General features: G+C 47.4%; 1 protein-coding gene across 2 annotated transcripts; it reads right to left on the bottom strand.

Annotated features, from left to right (window-relative positions):
• Positions 1-1,411: 1,411 nt before the first annotated feature.
• Positions 1,412-20,204, bottom strand: Sall3 (spalt like transcription factor 3). 2 transcript variants are annotated; one of them, XM_041640864.1, is made up of 4 exons: positions 20,123-20,204; positions 5,905-8,796; positions 5,351-5,691; positions 1,412-4,060 (listed from the first exon to the last, which is right to left on the bottom strand). In XM_041640864.1, exons 1-4 carry the CDS (start codon positions 20,202-20,204, stop codon positions 3,629-3,631), a joined length of 3,747 nt encoding a protein of 1,248 aa, XP_041496798.1. In that variant the 3' UTR covers positions 1,412-3,628. The 2 variants fall into 2 exon arrangements, with proteins under 2 accessions (XP_041496798.1, XP_041496797.1); XM_041640863.1 differs by having other exon boundaries at positions 5,351-8,796.
• Positions 20,205-20,477: the final 273 nt, after the last annotated feature.

Here is a 20,477-nt window from a genome sequence, read left to right as displayed (position 1 = left end):
CTTACGAAATAGCACATGGGAGCCGGTATTGTCTGCCACACAGGAAGGAAAAGCAGGAGGGATACCGCAGTTTACTGTCATCCCCGGAGACAAGAGCATTCCTGTCTGGCCCTGTAGCGCTGCTCCTAATTAGTTTTAAATGTTAGCGGATCCTGCAATGGAGTTAGAATAGAAATGCAGTTAAACAATTTTTAGGGATGGTTGCCACTTAGGATTCTTTTGAGTACCACAGCTGGGGTCAGAAGTAGGACCCACATATGCTAAGCCCAGACAGATACCTCTGACTTGCTACTTAAAAATAATTTTGAAATAGAAGAGATAGCTCCTTTTTCTCTTGAATTTTAATTTGTATTAGTGATTCTAAGCAGTTGTGGGGTCTTGGCTACGTCTCTTTTTTAAAAAAAAAGATTAAATTGACTATCTGACTTAGTTCAAGTACATCAACACGGTTTTATTCCTAAGGCTTGGGAACAGTGAAGGGTGGCCTGGCCCGCTGGATTAGCAGTTGGTGCCTTTCTCACTCTCAAAAGAACTATTCTTCCATCATGTTCCTGACCTAAGCCACTTCAGCTGCTGGGTGTCAATAGTTATTTAATGTTTAAAAATGAAGAAATGGGTTCTCTAACATAATACCCAGGAGCTTTAAACAAGTCAGAAGTCTTAGCAAAGTATCTGTGAGACAAAGCTAATTTAGAAAGAAATGACATCTCCACTGGGAGTAGATAGAGGCCGGTGTCAGAGATCCAGAGATCGTACAGGCTGTCTGCCGCGTGTGGTACCCGGGAGCACACTCTTATTCTTGTACTTCCTAATTCGAGAGCATCTATTTGTTCAAGTGACCTGGAAGCTGCTATGTCCCCTCAGCGCAGATGATGGGAAGGCAGTCCCCAGCATGGCTGGGACTCTCCGGCAGGCATCTCTACTGCATTGTCTCCCACAACAGAAGGAAAACAATATCCACAGTGAGGTTTATTTTTATTTGGGGAAAAATAAAAAAGAAATGAGAGGAAGGATATACGGACGAGAGGCAGGGTGCTTGGACACCACGCACGTACAGGGCCCTGGGCGCTATGCCCAGCACGGGAAAAAAAAATTTCAAGATCAATCTAATTACTCCTAGACATTGCTGAGATTTATGTTGTCAACCCTTGCTGACTTTTCCCGTGGAAAACACCACAGACGCCCGTTCACCACCAGTGACCAGCACTGCAAATTCCACCAAGAAGAATCAGGGGACACAATTCAGAAATAATATGACATCCTGCATTTTATTCGGTTCATATGACAAAAATAGTAACCTAGACTAAGACATCCATTTCAGTCAGTAGATGTGTCAAGCCACAAGATTTAATCATAAAATATATTGGATCTATGAAACAGCCTGGCTGGTTCTGGGTGGCCCTCGCCCCGCGTGGTTTTATGTTTATAAAAATAGTGTCTCTCTTCACCACGCAGAGGGACAGCGGCCCTGAACACAGAATGGCGGTGGTCACGGCACCTTCCTCAGCCATCTCAGTTATAATGCTTTACATTTCTCTTAAGTTATATACACATCGTTTTGAGAGAAGAACACTAACATGGTGCCAAATACCAACCGAGAGTGGGGACAAACACACCAGGACACAGATAAATAACAAGACGTTCAACTGCCCAGAGCCCGGCAACATTAGCCATTTTTCTTCCTTTTCCCAAAGCCGAAGCACCCGGTCCCATCCCCCAGCAAGAGATGGCATGGCCTGGAGACACTCCACCTCACTATGTGGAAAAGAGAGTCAGAGAGTTCCGTGTTCATTTCCAAAGACAGAAACAGATAACGAGCCCCAGAAGCTCTCTGCTCAGCCACGGGCCAGCGGGCCAGCGGTAGTCACTCCCCTGCAGCGCCTTTTCCTGTTGATTCAGTTGTTTGAGGTGACTGCTCTATCCGTCTGTCTCACACTGTCTGGTTCAGCCTCCAGGCGCAGACCACTCCCTGTCGAGGTACCCAGCTACCTACGTCTTGAGCAATTCTGTTGGAAGGTCATCGTGTCACATCCCAGCATGCTTGCGATGCACAAAAATGAGGTAGTACACACAACACTGACGTTCAAGTTTGGGTTCAGCCCCGCCTCCCTGCCTCTGGCCTCTGCTCACTGCATGCGGTTTAGACAAGTCATCAGCAAAGACTTTGGGATCATCAGGACACTGCACCGTGTTGGCTCTTGGAAAGACAATAAATCATGGACTCAGAAAACGTCAAAGCTATGACTGACTACTGCCAGACACTCACGGTTCTCCTTCACGCCACGGCCAGAGCTAGGAGGCAGTCACATCTCATGTGTGTGGGAGGAAGAGGTGAGCCTACAGTAAGTCACACCTACACAACGTTCACTCTGTTGGTTTTTTTTTTTTCCTTTTCTATGTCACAGAACTAAGACTAATTTGTCAAAGTTTTGGTAGGGTGCTCACAGTTTTTCAATGGGTTTTGTAGAAAAGTTAAATAAATCATGTTAATTTAAGAAATGGCAGGCCTTATTTTATTGAGGTGCCGACAAGCCTTGGTGGCTTCTCTGCTCATACAGCATAGATTTCTCACGTTCAACTTTAAGACAAAACAAACTGTGACATATTTTTTTTCTCCATTTTCTTTAAACCGAGGTACTATTTATAAAATACATCTTTTGTAAATTCTCAAATTATAGACAAACCTCCCTAATACAAAATACTAAAAGTGCAATTGTATAAATTAAGATTTGCAACCACATTATACAAACATTACCTCTTTATTATACAGCGTCGATAATGCGAAATATTTACTCACAACTGTTTATAATGCTGCGAATCATTTTACGGTGATGCTTGTCTGTAACTTGTTCCCAATCAACCGCTGGGCTACAGACCACACTAGAGAACAACCGTTCACATAGCAGCTACAAACATTTAAATTAAAAAAGGGGAGGGGGGTGTTACTGACAGGTACTTGCACACAAAAAGCATGCTATCTTTCCCAATAGAACGTCACAATTTTGCCTGCATTTAATTAATCCACTTATTTATAATAAAGCAACTCTTGCTTTAAAAAAAAATCACATAGCCAGATGTATTCTGTGATACAAGATCCTCATTTAAGGTTGGGTTATTTTATTGTCTGTTACCCGCATAATCTTAACATAAATACTATAGACGAAGAGACTGTCATAACACACAGCATTTGAAGCACTGAGCTGCTTCCTCAAGATGAAGAGTCCCTAAAACAGAGTTCAAGTGCCTACAGAATTTGAACAAAACCATGGAATACAGCTCACTGGATTACCACAGGGGACCCTGCTCCCCCTCACAAGGGGGTCACTAGGTTCTAGGAGCAATGAAGTAGATATGGTCTGAGCTCTTTCTGTTCCTAAGGCAGTTTTCCAAGCACTTAAGCCTTTGTCTGAAATTTGCTTAAAAGGTTGCAGAGTTCTCAAGAACAGTCAAACTGTTGAAGATGCCCTGAGGGGCACCCACCAGGCCACCTTACAGCAGCCACACGGTACAGGTATTTCCTGTCATGGATAAAACATTAGTGAGAGCCCAGGCATGTGAGGTCCAAAGCCTGATGCTCAAACTGTGGACTTGGGATGGAGCAGGAGGGAGAAGTCTGAAGTATATCTGACTAGTTTATTCCAATCTCCTTGTTATCTTCAATGAACCTTGTGAATGGCCGGCTGGCTCCCGTCTCTGAGCTTGTTTTGTCCAAGCTGACAATGGGCGGGCTACTGCTAGTGCGCGTCTTGTCCACCCCACCAGCCATGGCACCCAAAGGCGGGATGGCACCTCCGCCTAGACTTACTGGGAGCTGAGGAATGCCTCCATTCTGGATGACAGAAATCTCATTGTTCTTCATGGCAAGTCCATTGGTGATGGCAGCAGCATACTGGTTCCAAAAGCTGGGGTCAACGTTCATGGCCCGAGCCGCCAGGTCCTTCTGGAACATCTCAGAGAACTTCAGAGCGTCACCACCGAGCAGGGCCATGGGGTTTTCCACAGACAGGCGGCGGCCACGCCTTGCAGGTGCATTGTTCCACATGTGGGTGCCCATGTGTACCTGTGGGAGACACGGAGAAACAAGCCACAAGTAAGCGAGTCTAGAACTGACAGGCAGCAGTGTCTTGGTTTCAATGTTTCGTGTGACTTATTTGCATTCTAAGCATTAGCATGGGGGCAACAGAATGCAGTTAGGTGGGCTCTCCTGGGCACCTTGTACAATATACGCAGTATCACATTCTGTGACTCTAAAAAGCACAACCAGCATGTAAATGGACAAACTTGTTAGACACCAACATCCCCTCCCTCAAGACTGCTCGAGAAGGTTCTAGAGCTTCGAGGATAAAGGACCTTTCCACTGCTTCATCCATCCCCACCTCAGTGTCTACATTTGGAGGTCAGTGGACAACTTCTGGTTATTCTTCAATCATACTACACCTTTTTTGGGTAGGGGGAGGTAGGGTCTGCTACAGGCCTGGAACTCACCAAGCAGACTAGACTCAGTCCCCACCCCAAGTCCATGTTCAAGCTTGTAAAAGGTCTTAAACTTGAACTCTTTGACTGTCCTCTTCTCTTGCTTTCTTTCAAACAAGAAAAGAGAGCACTAAGACCTCGTGGGCCAGCCAGAGCGCAGGGTCCTCAGGATGCTCCTGTTCCATCAGCACTGGTCCAGCACAGAAACCACAGGGATTGGCCCCTGGCTTTCTTTAGAGAGGAACTATTTTAGCCCCGCAAAGGTGGTGTCTGCTTGGCTGAAGCCTGGAACGGGGAGCCTGCGGCACCTGCCAGCAGTCAGTGAGAACACCCATCTGTACCTGGTCTTCAGCAGGCTTCACACGGTGGGAAACCTCTCACCTGGTGTCCCTCCCCTCCCAGGGCCCTGTCTGTAGCCACACAGACAACAGAACATTCACAGAACAAGTCTCATTTTGCTCTGTGCTAAAGTTTAAGGACCAAATTCATTTTGTTTAAGGACCAAGATTCAAGAGCTTTGAATCCTGGGCCTGCTCACCAAGTGTCTGCTATGACCTGAGGCTCTGGAGCAGGCTGATACCATCGGGAGAGCAGGTAGACATGAGCCTCATGGACTCACTTACTGCTATTTAAATGAGATGCACTTTTTTTGAGTGTGTGTACATGCATGTGCATATATTCATTACTCATATACACACATGTATACACAAGCACATACTATATACACTCATACTATACATGTACAACCAACCCATTCCACACATGTGTATACATACATAAGAGTGTGAAGACAGAATCTCTGCTTAGACAGGGGGTGCAGAGCCATCCACAGGGGCCATGTGGCTTGGCCATAGCCTCAGGCCTGTGGCCCTCTTACCTTGAGATTGCCCTTGGTGGTGAAGGCCCTGCCGCAGATGGTGCAACCGAAGGGCTTCTCCCCAGTGTGGGTGCGTTCATGGATCTGCAGGGCACTGGCGGAGGAGAAGGTCTTCCCACATGACTGACAGTTGTGTTGCTTGGGTGTCCGTCGTGGTGGGGGTGCCAGCATGGGTGCCAGGCTAGGGCTCATCACTGTCTGGGGCCCAGTGGGGACCTGGACTCCAGCTGGTAGGGCTGGGCCCTCACCCAGTGCGATGGCCTTGCTGTGACCGTTCACTTCCATTTTGATCATGGTGGGCGCGGGGCTGGAGGCCAGGCTAGGTGTGCTGTGGCTGGGACCTAGAGTAAAGTCGGAGTCAAACTGAGAAGGCAGCTCTTTCAACTTGTGTGTCAGTAAGTGCTGCTTTAAGTTACCCATAGTGGAGCAGCCTCGCCTGCAGACCGTGCAGACAAATGGCCGCTCCTTGGTATGGCTGCGGTGGTGGATTTCCAACGCGCTTTTGCAAGCAAAGGGCTTGCCACAGACACCACACACAGTGCTCACACACTTACCCCGCTCTCTGCTCAGGAACAGCAGGCTGAAAGGGGCCTCCTCCTTGATGAGTGGCCGCCCAGGGTGGCCCGCTGTCAGGTCCAGGGCACCTCCATTTCCTGGGCCGGGGGGTGGGCTCTCCAGCCTTTCAGTCTTCAGTGGGATCTCCTGGGGATCCTCCTGGTGGCCAAGACCTGGTGACTTGGAAGGGAAGCTCTCACCATTACTGTGAGCTGGCGACAGAGCTTGGGAGGATGAGGACTCAGACAGAGCGGGGCTGCCTGCACTGCGGCTCTCCAGGTCACCTACCGCGGATGAGGAATCATTGCTCAAGCGGTCACTTTCCCCAGACCCGTTTTCCACTGATTTCAAGCTGGCCAGCTGCTGACAGTTCATGACCGAGTCGATCATTTTCATCTGGTTCTCGAGGGCAGCAATGCTGGAGATGACAGATGGGGGTGAGGGCGGACAGGACCCCGAATAGGAGAGAAGTGGTTTAGATGACTCGCTGGCCGTGTCCTTCAGCTCTGAGTCCTCCTCCATGGAGTTCTCATCAAGGTCATCGTCGAAGCTGCTGAGGGTCTCTGCATTCTTTTCGTCAAAGGGCAGTTCGGCATCCATGGCCTCCTGCAGGCCCTCGGGCAGCGGCGTGTTTGGGATCTGCCCTCCCATGTGCATGCGGATGTGCTGCTGCAGCACCACGGCATTGGTGAACTTCTTCTGGCAGATGGGGCACGAGTGCTGCACTCGGAGTGGGGGCTTTGCACGGTGCACCCCAAAGTGCGTCTTCAGGTTGCCCTTGGTGGTGAAGGCGCGCCCACAGATCTTGCACTTGAAGGGCCGCTCCCCGGTGTGTGTCCTGTAGTGCATCTTCAGGGCGCTCTGGCAGCTCAGCACGCGGTGGCAGATGACGCACTGGTTTGGGTCAGTCATCTTCTTATCGATGTTCTCCACCAGCTGCTGCAGTTTCGAGGTCTCTGACGTTTGCATAGAGTCAAGCAGCCCGCCGAAAGGAAACTGGGCCTTGAACTGGTCAGAAACAGCCGGAAGACCGGGGCTCCCGAGGCTTGCACAGGTGCTGTCTGTGACAGTGGTGGCAGTTGAAGTGGGCAATCCACTGACCTGCCCGCCCACCACAGGGGCATCCCCCGTCCTTGTACTAGTGCAAGGCAGGCTGACTGGCTCCGTTTTAGTAGCTGAAGGCCCACTGAGGAGTGGCTGGGGTGACTCCGGCCTCACTGGGATACCAGACTCAGTATTGTTGAGGCCTGGAGACAGAGAGGTACATTCGCTGGATGCTGGAGAGGGCCTCTGTGGGGAACGGCTGATGGGGGTGATGCTGGGGGAGTCGGTGTAGCTGTGGGTGCCAGGGACAGTTGGGGGTAGCTGCAGCCCTACTGATGTGGGCACAGTGGGCAGCACTGGCTTGCTGTCCAGCCAGGTGGTCACTGGCTTCTCTGGGGGTAGGGACATGCCATAGGGAATGCCGGAGCAGGTGGGCACGTTGTCGAGGTATTCTGGGACAGGATAGGGGTTCATCTGGATGTGGGGGTACTTCTCCTTGTGCCGCTGGAAGTGGACTTTAAGGTTGCCCTTGGTGGAGAAGCGGTTCCCGCAGATGTTGCATTTGAAGGGCCGCTCCCCAGTGTGGGAACGCAAGTGAATCTGCAGGGCGCTGTCACTGCCGAAGACCTTGGCACAGAACCTACACTTGTGCTTAAAGAAAGGGTCCTCGGCACTGGCCTTGGGCTCGAACACTGACACATTAGGGGGTTTGCCCTTGCGGTGTTTCATGAGAGCCGACAGCGGGTCCAGGGCATTGGCTGTGGCAGCGATGCTCACCAGGGGGTTGGGGAAGATGACACTGCTGGATGAAGTCTGAGGTAGCAGAGGGTTTGGCAGATTGGAGGCTGAGCTGAGGAGAGGCCCGGGACCCAGGGCCGGGGGCGTAGATGCATTCTGGGGCTGCACTGTGTTGCCCACTGTACTGGATGCTGCGGCCACAACTCCCGGAGCAGGACCAGTGCTGCAGGCGGGGTGTGCCCCAGATTCGGTGGGGGCAGCACCGGTGCTGCAGGGAGTGCTTGTGCCAGAGGCAGGCTGAGACAGGTGCTGGGAGCCATCGAAGGGCGCTGGGAGGGTGGAGCCCGAGCCAGCAGAGGCAGTGGCTGGTCCAGTGGAAAGCTGGAGAGCTGTGTGTGGAGCCAGGCCCTGCAGCTGTACCGAGGCGGTGCCAGGGGCACTGGCCGAGGGCTTCAGTGGAGGCCCGGGCTGGCGGCTCATCAGGGCCACCTGGCTGCGGATCTGCTCAATGAGCTGGAGCTGGTGGATCTGCTGCTGCTGCAGTGCCACCAGCTGCTCTAGGATCATGGGGATGGCCACAGCGCCCACGGTTCCACCGGCGCCTGCCGTGCCGCCCGCTCGTGCACCCTGGGAGAATTGTGCCACCGCCACCTTGGTGCTGAGCAGCGTCTCCAGAGTCACATTGGTGCTAGGCATGCTGAAGGCCACGGGTTCCGGTTGTGGTGGCAGTGCAGGTGGCGGTGGGGGCACACCTGGGCCTGGAGGGCCCTTGTCCGTTGATGCCTCCACATCCATGGGCTCAGCCTCCTTTGCTGGAGCCTTCACCTCGCTGCCCTCCGTGGGTGCCACCTCCTCAGCCACCTCACTCTCAGTGCGGTCGCTGGGCGAGCTGGCAGGAGAAGGTTCTGGAAAGTCCTCGGAGGGCGGCGCTGGCTCATCGTCATGCACGATCAGCACCAGTGGGTTCTTAGTACAAGTCTTCTTGTGCTGCAGGAAGTCTGCCCACTTGAAGAACTCTGCACAACACTTCTCACACACGCTGGTTTCCTCGCTGCCACTCCTGCTCTCACTGCCGCTCTCCCCGTCCTCAGCACCGTCCCCGGGGACGCCTAGGAAACCAAGAGATTACATCAGCCAGACAGCCGCCCTCCATTTCAAAATTTTGCACATCAGTAAAATCAATATTTTTTATTTTGTACAAATTACCCCACTTCAACATTTCTGACGTCCCAGCGTGTGTGTTCTATGACTCTTTCTAGCTAGCTAATCATTTTCTTAGCACAATCCATCAAATTATGAGGCTCTATCAATTGTGGATACTGCTTCTTAATGAAATTCCATAGAAGCCATCGATTTCCAATATCTTCATACAATCCGCAGCCACCCTGTCTGTTGGGTACAAAGCCAGCCTTCGACGGGCTCATTAGGATTCCCCTTTACCATGGGCTTCCTCATTTCCAACAAAATTAGAGACGCCTCTGCCAGTTCACTTAACATCGCCGAGCTAAGCCGTAACCTTTCCCACACACCTGCACCTGACAGGAAGCCAGTGCGGCGTGGTCTGCGCTCGCTCGTGGATTCATCATCGCTAAGCCCAGCTGAGGCGGTGCCTATCAACATGATCCCCCAGAACCTTTGGAATCAATAGGCATTTATTTCACGTAGGAAATTTAGGCTAAATACTATGATTTGTGAACACAACAAAGAAACTACAAGCGCTTCTTCGGATCCTAATGGTGGTATCCTTCTCTCTCCTACCTCTTGGCTCTTTTGGAAGGCAGAGGCCCTCTACACTTTAGGACTTGCCAGATGACTATCAATATACACTAGGCCTAAAAATGAATCATGTTTAGTACAATTAATCGGCTCTGTCAGATGCAATATTCTTTGGCGAAATGAACTTGAAATTACATGTTATTGTGATTAGCCAATAGAGTTCAGTGGTTTGTTAACAAACCAGGAATTATATATTTAAAGTTCATTTATGTTGACATGTTTAGCATGAGAATGTTGCAGTCAGACACACTTTTTGTACCTATTTTCATCCATGCTCATAGAAAGACTTAGCAAATTATATGCTTGCACCATCGTGGAAAAGCCTCTAATTGGTTACACATGTTTAATTACTGTTGTAGGCAGCTACTTCCTCTGTCTCCTAACCCTCTTGTGCCGAATAACAACCGTGTTTAATGAACAACTCTAATTCACACCTGATCAAATAAATAGCTGTATGGGAACGAGAAATCGACACCCAGTGACACTTTTGGCTTTGGCTTTTTTGGGTCACTGTGGTGGGGAGAGATGCCCACTGCGACCTGGTTTGGTGTACCAGCTTGGGTGCCACTGACTAGAACGTTTTTTATTTTGTTTTTTGTTTTTTCCTGGGTTTTTATTTTTTTCCAGCTTGCAGATGGAGCGACAGCAACAGATCTGTTGGACAGAGCAAATGTCACAGGCAAATCAGCTCTTTGTTAGATGTGCAAAGTTGAGCCTGAGAACAAAACATCCTTCAGTCCCATCCGAAAAAGCACTGGTGACATTACACATGGACTTGCTAAAAAGTCTCTAACATTTTTAAGGTTTTTTTTTTTTTTGGAGGGGGGGGATTAATTCAGTTAACGTTGAGCAGAGAAATCTGAGTTGTTTTTTTTTTAAATTTTGTCCAGGAAACCCCACTGCTCCTCTCTTGGAAAATGAAATAAAAATATTTTTGAGGCTGCTCTGCTGCGTTCCACGAGGCCATTATTTCCAGGTAATTTCTACATGCCTTTAAAAATGATTAGCAGCATTCAATTAGCATTTTCTTAACTGGCTAAGCCATTTGAAGGGGAAAGAAGTCAGAGCTGCAGCCCATAAACCCCATAGACTTTTAAACTAAACTCAGAGCGAAGAGCAGGCTGCAGCAAGCAGTCTCATTACCGCATGGGGGAAGGAACGTAATAGGTATCTGTAATGAGGTTGAGGGTAGCTGGGAGCAAAGACACAGCCGATTTATATAGCAGATAGGCACATTAAGGAAACAAATACTCCATGCTCAACTTTGCTCAGTGTATGTGAAACTAATTGTAAACCTGGTTAAGGTCATGGATCAGGGCTGGGGGAGGCTAGAATTTTTTAATCATTGAATAAGCAAAACAAAACAAAAAACGATGAGTTCCTCAAAATTCCAGTAACTTAATTTAAAAAGTTTTAACAAAATGCCAAAAAATGTATTTATGATTTTTCTTTAACTGCACAATGTTCTTAAAAACATATACATCACAGATACATAAATACACACATATGTATTTATATGTACCTCAGCGGACATTAGAAAGCTCATTTGCATTAAGCCGTACGACAGATGCACAGAAATAGCTAAGCAGGGGACTGACTTTAAAAAGTTGCTTTCCAATGTGCAAAGCTATGATAGAAAAAGTATAATTCCTGTACTTTCGAAAAAAGGAAATGCCAAAACATTAAAAATTGCTACTGCCTTGAAATATTGTCTATAGGCACCTCCTTTAAGAAGATAAAAATGAACAGTATGTACAATGCTTAAAAACTGAAGGCATGCACACTTTAAATTTTATGAAATCAAACAAAATCTTATGAAAAGAATACCTTTTCTCTATATTTAGTATGCACTAGGGACAATGCATTCAGAGAATGCTGCAAAGTGGGCTGACTCAGATCACTTAAAGTGCATCCAAAGTGGAGAGAATTAATTTACATAACTGTGAGTTATACCTTCACAAATGAACTTTCCCAGATTTTCCTTATAAGAGAGCATAGCGTGACGCAGAGAACCCAGGCTTTTCAGGGGGGTCTTGACCCAAACAAACCTCTATTCACCTTAAAGATGTGCACTTTTACATTCCCATTAGTTTTTTCTGTGTTAGGTGTTTTTAGGGTTCACTTCCAGATGCACTGAAGCTGAGAAGGGCCCCCTCAGGTAATTTTATTTTATTTTTCCTCCACAGCAAGGGCTGGTAAATTACAAGCATTTCCCAGCTCTCCGATGTGTGCGTGGAATATATAAGCACGTTCTGCCAAATAATGTCATTTTGTTTAATTCAGTCTTAAGTGACAATGATCTCAACATTAGATATTTTGTTCAAAGTAAAACGATCCTCCACCAAATGGAAGGAGGAAATTGTAAGGAAAAGGCATTCTGACCCCTTGGATCCTTAACAGTTCTTTATGTTACTGAGTCCAAGGAAACCAAGCCTGGCAACAATTTGCTTATGAGCCAAGCTTCATCACGAATTTCACTTTTGGTAAAAGAGTGATCTTAAAAACTACAGTTATCAAGGGGAAAATTCTTCAAAAACAATTTGCATTTCTTATTGGGGCAAATAAATTAGAATTACCACTTAACACGGTAGGTCTCACATGCTCAAGCTACGGCTATGATTTCCAAATTCAAATGAAAATAGACCTCTTTTATAAAAGTTAGAGACAAGCAGAAACTTATTAAGACTCATGTTTCCTCTATGGAACTGAAATTGCTTGCATATATTTGAAATGTTTTTAAGCAACAAAACACTCTTTAGCTGAACAGTCAGGCAATATCTGAACACAGTAAGGACAGGACTCTCTGCAGTGGCATAGTCTACTGACTCAAAAGAGTCCAAGTACTGACCTCCAACGTGTTCTAAAGAGAGTGAGAGAAATTAAACTCTAACCTGCTTTTGACACTGCATACATTACAGTGTCTATGTGTGAAGCTGATATTATTGTTTTTTATAAGAGTAAACCCGGCTAGTCATCCTGACTGCAGTTTATAATTCTATCAAATTGCTGCCAGTGTCCTTTACGTCTGCGTTCCTGTATAGCCAAGACTATATCCATGCTTCTCTTTAAGTAACATTCTGAACTGGCCACCATGCTCAAAAGTTATTAGTCCACTAGTTAGTATTGCTTACTTTACGGGTAACCAGAGTCAGGGAGGCACATGCTTCAAAAAGACAATAAAAAAACTTTGAAAATTTATTAGCAATGTATGTTCTTATTCCTCTCTCTCTCTCTCTCTCTCTCTCTCTCTCTCTCTTTTTGAGGAGAGGATTCAAAAACAAGCATTCTAAACACTCTCAATTGTGTCAAAGTAACTTGTATTGTTGCCTGCTGGTGGCTCAGCAATAAGATCTGGCACCAACTACACAGCGACTATGCAGGCATTTTACAGTACTTCAAGGTTACAGACAGTTAGTTACACACCGAGGAGAGAAAATGCTAAGCAGTTGGCCAAGTGCACCATCTGAGTGTTGGATCTCCCTCCTGGAAGGCCCTCCTCCTGTCTGGGGACCAGCAGGTGAAGGTGGCTACCAGGTGAAGAGAACTGGGGAAGGACCACACAGTCCTCAGTACCCTGGAAACCAGTCACCTCCACCGAGGAGGATGAATAGGAAATTTGTGGCCGATTTATAGTCATCTCAGAACCTAGGGTACCTAACTCCACCTTGAGTGACAGTCATGCCTTTGGCTGGTAGAGGAGAAGAGGAAGGCCCACAGCCCCTCAGAGAAAACCACAAGGCAGTTAGCTTCAGGGCACTCCTCTTAGAAACACGCGCGTTTTTCCACGCACGGACCACACAGCATGTTCAATAACAATCCGCCGATTCCCAGTGCATCCTCACCGATCACAGCTCTCACTCCTGGCTAGCTGTGGAAAACGGCACCACGCTTTCTCTGTCTTCTAGAACACGATCTTTTCCAGGCCACATGTGAAAAACACTGCAGTGCACAAGGATATCTGAGATGCCACGCTTTCTCTATACAAATATTTATGCACAGCTCTTAGCAAGGGTTATTTTTATTTCCTCTTTTCAGAAGGGTCAAGAATTTCACCCATTTCAAAGCAGCACTAAAATTGCTGATTTATCGTTTCCTTTATTTCACTACATTTTCATTACACATTTTTAATTCAGCACAATTAACAATGGGAGAAGGCAGACTTGTTTAGTACAGAGGGAGGCACGTTAAACTTCCCCTCTTTAACTATTAACTTTAAAATGCCAGGTGGGTCTTCGGGACAGGAAGCTCTACTTTTTTCTTTGTCTTTCCATCTCTTAAAAAATGTAGCAAGCATTTCTCAAGTTTCCCCCAAACTCTTAGGAGACACTTATTTTCTTGCAAATTAATTCTTTTTAACTCCTTATGATAGCTTTGAATCCCATAAAGAAAGATGAATTATCGCCATACTGAGCCCAAGCTGTGTCACAGGAGGAGACAAATAGAGACCCCCACTGTGTTTAACAATGTAGAAGAAATTCCAGGCGCAAAAGAAAAATTTCTGTCCTTCTCCCCCAGACCTGGAAAGCGCGTGTGCTCACAGAGCTGAACGGTGGAGGGCAGTCTTGCTATGCTCAGCGCGTGGCACTGACCCACACGCTCCCTCTTACTCACTGGTCCACATCACAAATTTGTTAAGTCACGACCACCTGTGGCACAGGCCCCAGGCATCTACTGTTTAAACTGGGTCAGTTTTAATCTGTGAGGTGAGGTGTCTCTTTATGGGACACGAAATTGAGGCAGCAGCAGCACACACACACACACACATAGTGACTTTGATAGAAAGATGTTTGGTGCACTTCAAGTTTGCACAATCGTCCTTTTATCCAGCTGCCATGCTATACTCACGCTCACATCACTATTTGTGCTTCAGAAAAAGCACAGACCTGAGACATGTCAGCAGAAGCCAGCAAGCTGAAAACAAGGTTTTGTTAAGTCACTTCAGGTGAAGGTGGTGAGCTGTTTAAGTACAGAGAACTCCAAGATTTGATACAAAGTATTCCACATCATTTTATGACATTCCTCCTAGAAAGTGTCTATTCCATTGCAATCCACTAACAGAGTATGCACAAACCCTCCCATCCCCCCACCACTTAGTTGGGGGAGGGGGAGAGATCGAGTGAGCAAGCAAAATGCATTTGGTGCAAAAATGCCTCCGTTGAAATAGCCCTAGTCATACAACTAGGAAAGAGGCCGAGATCACCTGTGAGCATTTGGCTTCAGGCACTTGGACTAGGCAATAACATCCTTTCCATCATCTGCCATGACTTCGCGATGCTGTTTCATTTCTATGGGAGAAATTTGCATACAAGCAGAAAGTCATCCTGGAAAAGCCACCGCCCACCCCATGATGCCAGTGACTTTGCATGTGTACAAATTATACAAGACTATTATCAAACAGCTCAGGCTGAGACCACTCTGAGTACCCGTAATGCTGAGGAATGAGGACAAAGTGCCCTGGCACCTACAGGGTTAATTAAACCGTTCAAGATGTAATGGCTACACAAAAGCAAGCCAGTTTCTCTTCTTCTCAGAGCTATAAACACTTGTGCTGAACTGGATGGCATTTGATAAGCCTGGACCGCACGGAACAAACTCATGGGATCTCTAGTTAGCACGGACTCGGAGTTCACACTTAACAGAACAGAGCTGAGTCCTGTTGCCAAGGTCAACAGCACACACGCACTAATTGTATTATGAGCTTGACATCTAGTGGCCGTCCTGGCAGGGCGAAGCAGGCAAAGGCTTGCTACAGCACTCCCAAGGACTCACCTTCAGGGAGAGAAGGTGCAAGCCGGCCAGCTTTAGGCCACCCACCTTTCCTAGAATCACACTTTAAAAAGGTTCCAAGCCATACCATGAAGTCACCAGGCTTTCAAAGAATGCAAAAGGGGCTGAACCTCCTAGAGAGCAGGCAAAACTAGGCTTGAGGTGAGAGAAAAGGTCCACCCTCAGAGGAGAAAACGCTCGGGTACCATCAGCTTCCTCTGGTGGCCAGAACTCCCTTCCTTTAATTAAGAAACAAATCAATCTTAGTCTCAAGCATAAAGGTCATCTCATTATTTTGTTTAAAAAAAACTGTAATTTTCACTTTCTGGAGTATGCCTTGCCTTGTTTGGCAGTCATACAATTAACTGCATCTTAAATCATAACTGTGTTGAAATTACAAGAGAAAAAACCAAAAAATACTTTTAAAACATTTTTCTTAAAGAAATTCCTAAAATTCGATTTTCACATAGATTGTATATGAAATGTGCAGTACATGTAATTACACATTGTAATTACAATAGTGTCCCACCAGCAGTAGTATTAGCTCACATCTTCATGACATTGTCTAAAATTCACTGGTGTTTCATATACTGGCAGCTAGTCAAGAAACCAAGGAGGACAAGAGAAACCAATAAAACAGTAAAGGAAAACAGAAAAAGGGAAACCCTTCCTTGATTGTATTATTTTTAAAAATGGCACTCAGAACTATGTCGCTGTATTAAAAGATGCTGAAAAGCCCACAAGCAGCCTAAAGGATTTTTAATTTACTTACAGGAGACTTTGTACCAACACTTACACATAAGAATGCTAAATTCCAGCTGATGGTCAGTTCACAGAACAAAAATCTTGGCTCTGTCTGCTGCATTCCCTATCCCCAAAGAAAATGTTCTTAAGCCTACCGGGAGAAGGGTGGCAGAGTTGAATATGAAAGCTGACCCACTTTTGTCTCTTTCCCCCATCATTCTGGATACAAAGAAATCCTCAGCACGCTAAATAATTCCCGCTGCTCCTCCACACCTTTCCCTTCCCTGCGGTCTAACACATCCAAAAACCCTGGATTCCGCTTAGCTTTGAAAAGTTTAGAGCAAGCCCTTCTAAGAATTCCCTAACTCTTGCCTCACAACCAGCTCTTCTTAAAGTGGAATTAATTGGCACCCATTTTAGGAGTGCGCATTTTTAAACAGGTTAAGTTTTTGAGCGCTACTTTAAAAAGGAATGTTTGCAAATTCTCTCCCCTCCCCTCTCCCCCTTCACTTACTTTCCACCTTTCATGTTTCAGAGAAAACAATCTGCCAGTGGATGTAAGAAAGTGGCTTCTGTTTTGTCCCTTTTGGTATGCTGAATTGTAAATGTGAGGCTTGGGGGTGGGGGGGGGGGTGGGGGGAGCTGGAGGCAAACCCTGCACACACAGATAAAAGAAAAAAAGATCCCTTCACTGAGCACGGGTGGCTTTCTCTCCCTGAACTTAAGCAGTCTATGAAATCCACGCCTTAGTGCTTAGGTCGCAGACTCACCACACTGGAAAAGATTTTTATGATCGCCATAAACTGTACACCGGTAGGAAATAAAAACACCGCGAGGTAGTGGATGCCACAAAGAAGATGCACCCCCAAAACTGTTTTAAATTACAACATTCTTTTGTTCTTCCTTAAACACAGACTTTCCCAGGGCAGAGAAATGCATCTTTAGGGCTGCTTTTCTTTTCCTTTTGCCGGCACACGGCTGCCGTCTTGAAAGTTCGTGGTGGGGCTTCCACGCGGCATTGTCACTGGAAGTTTTAATGAGTTTTTCTTAGAACAAAAATGTTGAGCTGGCTCAGAGGATATCATTACCGGTGGCACAGATCTAACTCAACCCCAAAGCTGCACCACATTTATTTCTAAAAGGGGAAATAATCACAAATAAGCAATTTAAAATGACAGTTTCTATTGGGGATTTAAGGCTCAGTAACTCAAAATAAAATGCTATCACAAGGTAACTCCAGAACTTTCCACAAGGCAAGCATTGCTTGTTTTCATTCAGACCTGTCATTCATTCCTTCAGTGCTATGGTCTGGAGAGAACCAAAGCTATTGCTGTTTTTTTTTTCCTTCCCATTGTTTGTCTAAAAACCAAATCCTGAAAAATAAACTATAAAAATGTAGAGTTTCTATTGGAAGTCAACATGACTATGTATCTTTGCTCTCCACTATTCTCATTTTTTTTTACATATGGTATTTGTCCTGTATGGCATTAACAAAAGCCTTTAATTTTACTGCAGGATGGACCTAGTGCTTTAATTAACACGTCACACCCAAAGTGATACAAAGGAATCATTTACTCCATTTCTAAAACACTGTAGTAGACTTAGCTCACTTAGAACTTCATGCAGCACACATTTGTCTCCTGTGCCCCTAAAAAGAATTAAAAATTTGAAATGACAATGGAGTAATTTAGTTTACACAACCATTTATCTTTTTCTTTTAAAACTACTTTTCTTGGTTATCTCAGAGTTAAGACAGCACGAGCATTCCTTGGCTTTAGAGGAAACAGAGTATCTTTTATGCTCCATGAACAATCTGCTTCAGAACAATTAAATCAGAAAGAACTTGTTTTAATAGTTTGCCTGAACTATCCTTCAAACCCGAATAGCGCATTTGCTTTACTAGGGCTCAGCCTCAGACAGGCTATTTTTGGCCTGTTGCAAAATATGATGAGGAACTGTGGCAACCTCGGGAACAGAAGTCTGAACCACTGTGCAAAACACAGCCTGGATAAAGACGCCAGTCCTGAAAGGATGGAAAACCTGGATATGGGAGAGTCTCGAAATAAATTAGAGCAGCGAGCAGAATTCAAAAGAGAACTCGTAAATAATTGACTATCTGGGGTTTTCAACACTGTCCGGGTTATATATCCTCCGACGTGTTTACACGATTAACTTTACCACACTCACATTTCTGAAGCGAAATTAAAAATGAACAACAGTGCCTCAGCTTGTTAAGTGTTAAACACATGAGGTTTTACTCTATTAATTAAAATATGCTTTAATAAAAGGAGACATTGCACATTTTGATAACGACCCTACAAAGCGGAGAAGTATTTACACTGTTGCATTTTAGGGCGGCTGTGAAAGCGGATTTTGAGCTATTCAGGAGCCGCAATAATGAAGCTTTAAAATTCCTCACTGGGATGCAGTGTAGTTCTTTTGAGGGAAAGACTGTCTTTCTCATTCGGCAGAAATAAATCCATTCATTTGATCATGTAGTCATTGAGGGTAATACAAAACAACCCAAGTGTGAGAAATTCTATGTGAAGAAGTAAACAAAACAAAAAAAATCCATTTCCATGACAAAAAGATTCTTTGTCCCTAATCTACCCAACATATGCAAGCGTTTCTTTTTAGCATATCGCCTGTTCTAATCTTGGCTGACTTGGCTGCAGAGCTGCCGGCTCCCTCACCTCACAGCAACAAAAAGACCCAACGAGTCCCATTTGATTTAATTCATCCCTGGGCTGCTGTGGGCATTTTCTCACTTTCTACTGCGACTTGCATGCTTTGTAAAACTTTAACGCTTGTATGTTAAACCCTTAAATTCCGCCTATATGCTAGGGTTTTGAGTTTGATTTTTTTGGAAGGTGGTATAATCTTAGTTAAAAGATTATTTAGTATCTACATCTAAACAATTTACAATAGGTTGATCATAAAAGTTGGCTTTTAAGGAATAAATTATTCCACCTCGAACTAGTTGGGGGGGGTACGTGTCATATGCGGCCGCCCCTCCTCGGCCTCCTTGCTGGCGCCCTGGGGACCCTGGTAAGGAGCGCCAAAACTGGCACCCAGGGCTCAAGGATTCAGGGTGCCATAAACTTTAGGGTGCCAAAGTTCAACCACACTAAATTCGCATCTTCCGTAGCGCCTGCCCTGCACTTTTAGATGGTTCGAAGAGGAAGTTGCTACCAGCGAAGTAACTGAAGGTATCTCCATCCCCCGATTTCGGTGTATCCAAAAAGAGTACGAAAAGGCCGAAGGGAAAACTTGGATTCCGCCAGGAACGTGCTGAGGTCCTAACGCATGCACGCACTAGCCCCCGAAAGAAACAGCTGTGCTCGCGCCCCACAATTCCCTAGTCGGCCATTAAGGAAAGGCCAAGAGACATTTACTTCCCACTTGCTTCCGAAAGGGATGATTGGATTTGTCAACGCTCTGGGACACCGCGGGGTTCGCGGCCCAAGGGTCACCCGAGGCGGCCTCCTGGCGGTATCGGGGACAGGCAACAGAGACTGGGATCACCGAGGTGGCGTTGGGGCCCCGGGTAGGCTCCAGACGAGCACCGGCTGGGCACCAGGACGCGCGGTGCCGAACAAAGCTGGCCAGGCGGCGGCTTCCAGGGCCCGCGTCCAGCGGTAGGTGAGCCCTGGGCGCGTTCCCCGCTGCTGAGCCCGCCCTGGGGACAGTACTAAGCTAGCCCAGGGTCCCGGAGCTTCTGGAGGCTCCGGGCCCGCTGAAGCAGGGTGGGGGCGCAGAGATCAGGAGCAGCTAAGGGTGGCAGCGCGGACCGGACCCCCCCCCCCCCACGACCTCCCGCCCGCTCTCGGCGTGCTGGCCTCCGCCTCCGGCCCAGCCGATTCCGGTCCATCCTGGAGCCGGCCCGGCCTCAGCGCAGTCGGCGCGCAGCTCAAATCGGAGCGGCAGAGCCAAGTTTACTTGGCCCGCAACTCTTCTGCGCCGCGCGCTTCGACGGAGTACCGGTTGGCCAGACTGGCCAAGGGATCGGACTCCTAGCTAGCACTCGCTCACGGGAACCAGGGAACTTTCTCCCACTCCAAGATGCGCTCAGTCGCTCCCACCGCCCGCGCTTCCCAACCTGAGTGGGCGCCCCAGAACTCCGGGCCACCCTGAGGTCCCGGCCCTCACCGTGCTCTGAAGCCCCGTCCTGCGGCGGTAGCTCCTCGTCCGACTTGAGGTGCTGGGGCTTGGCCTGCTTGCGCCGAGACATGCTGCTAGCGGCGCTCCGGCCCCGTGCGGGGCAGCGGCATCAGCGGGGTGGCCGGCGGGGACAGCGCGGGGTGGGCGCGGGGTAGCCGGGCGGGCGCGGGGCGTGGGGCGCGGGGCGGTGGCGGCGGCTGCGCGGGCCGCGCATGGGGCTGAGCAATTAGGCTGGTGAATAATGCATGTCCATTAGCGGAGGGCCGCGCCGATTGGCCGGCCTCCAGCGGACTCCGGCGGCCTATGCAAATGAGGCCGCTCTCGCAATTAGCAGCCGAGCTGG

Source organism: Microtus oregoni, unplaced genomic scaffold, assembly GCF_018167655.1.
Source record: "Microtus oregoni isolate MIOR12 unplaced genomic scaffold, Mior012 000065F_ref0000479, whole genome shotgun sequence".
Lineage (NCBI taxonomy): Eukaryota > Metazoa > Chordata > Mammalia > Rodentia > Cricetidae > Microtus > Microtus oregoni.
Note: the sequence above shows the minus strand (reverse complement) of the source record. Positions and strands in the feature narration are given on the sequence as shown.

What these genes read in the sequence shown, in the direction of transcription:
- Sall3 (XM_041640863.1), bottom strand. Translation starts at nt 20,204, where the DNA reads ATGTCTCGGCGCAAGCAGGCCAAGCCCCAGCACCTCAAGTCGGACGAG. An exon ending in GGACGGGGCTTCAGAGCACG is followed by an intron (nt 8,797 to 20,122) that starts GTGAGGGCCGGG and finishes TTGGTTTCCTAG; the next exon opens with GCGTCCCCGGGGACGGTGCT. An exon ending in CCACCAAGGGCAATCTCAAG is followed by an intron (nt 4,061 to 5,350) that starts GTAAGAGGGCCA and finishes TGTCTCCCACAG; the next exon opens with GTACACATGGGCACCCACAT.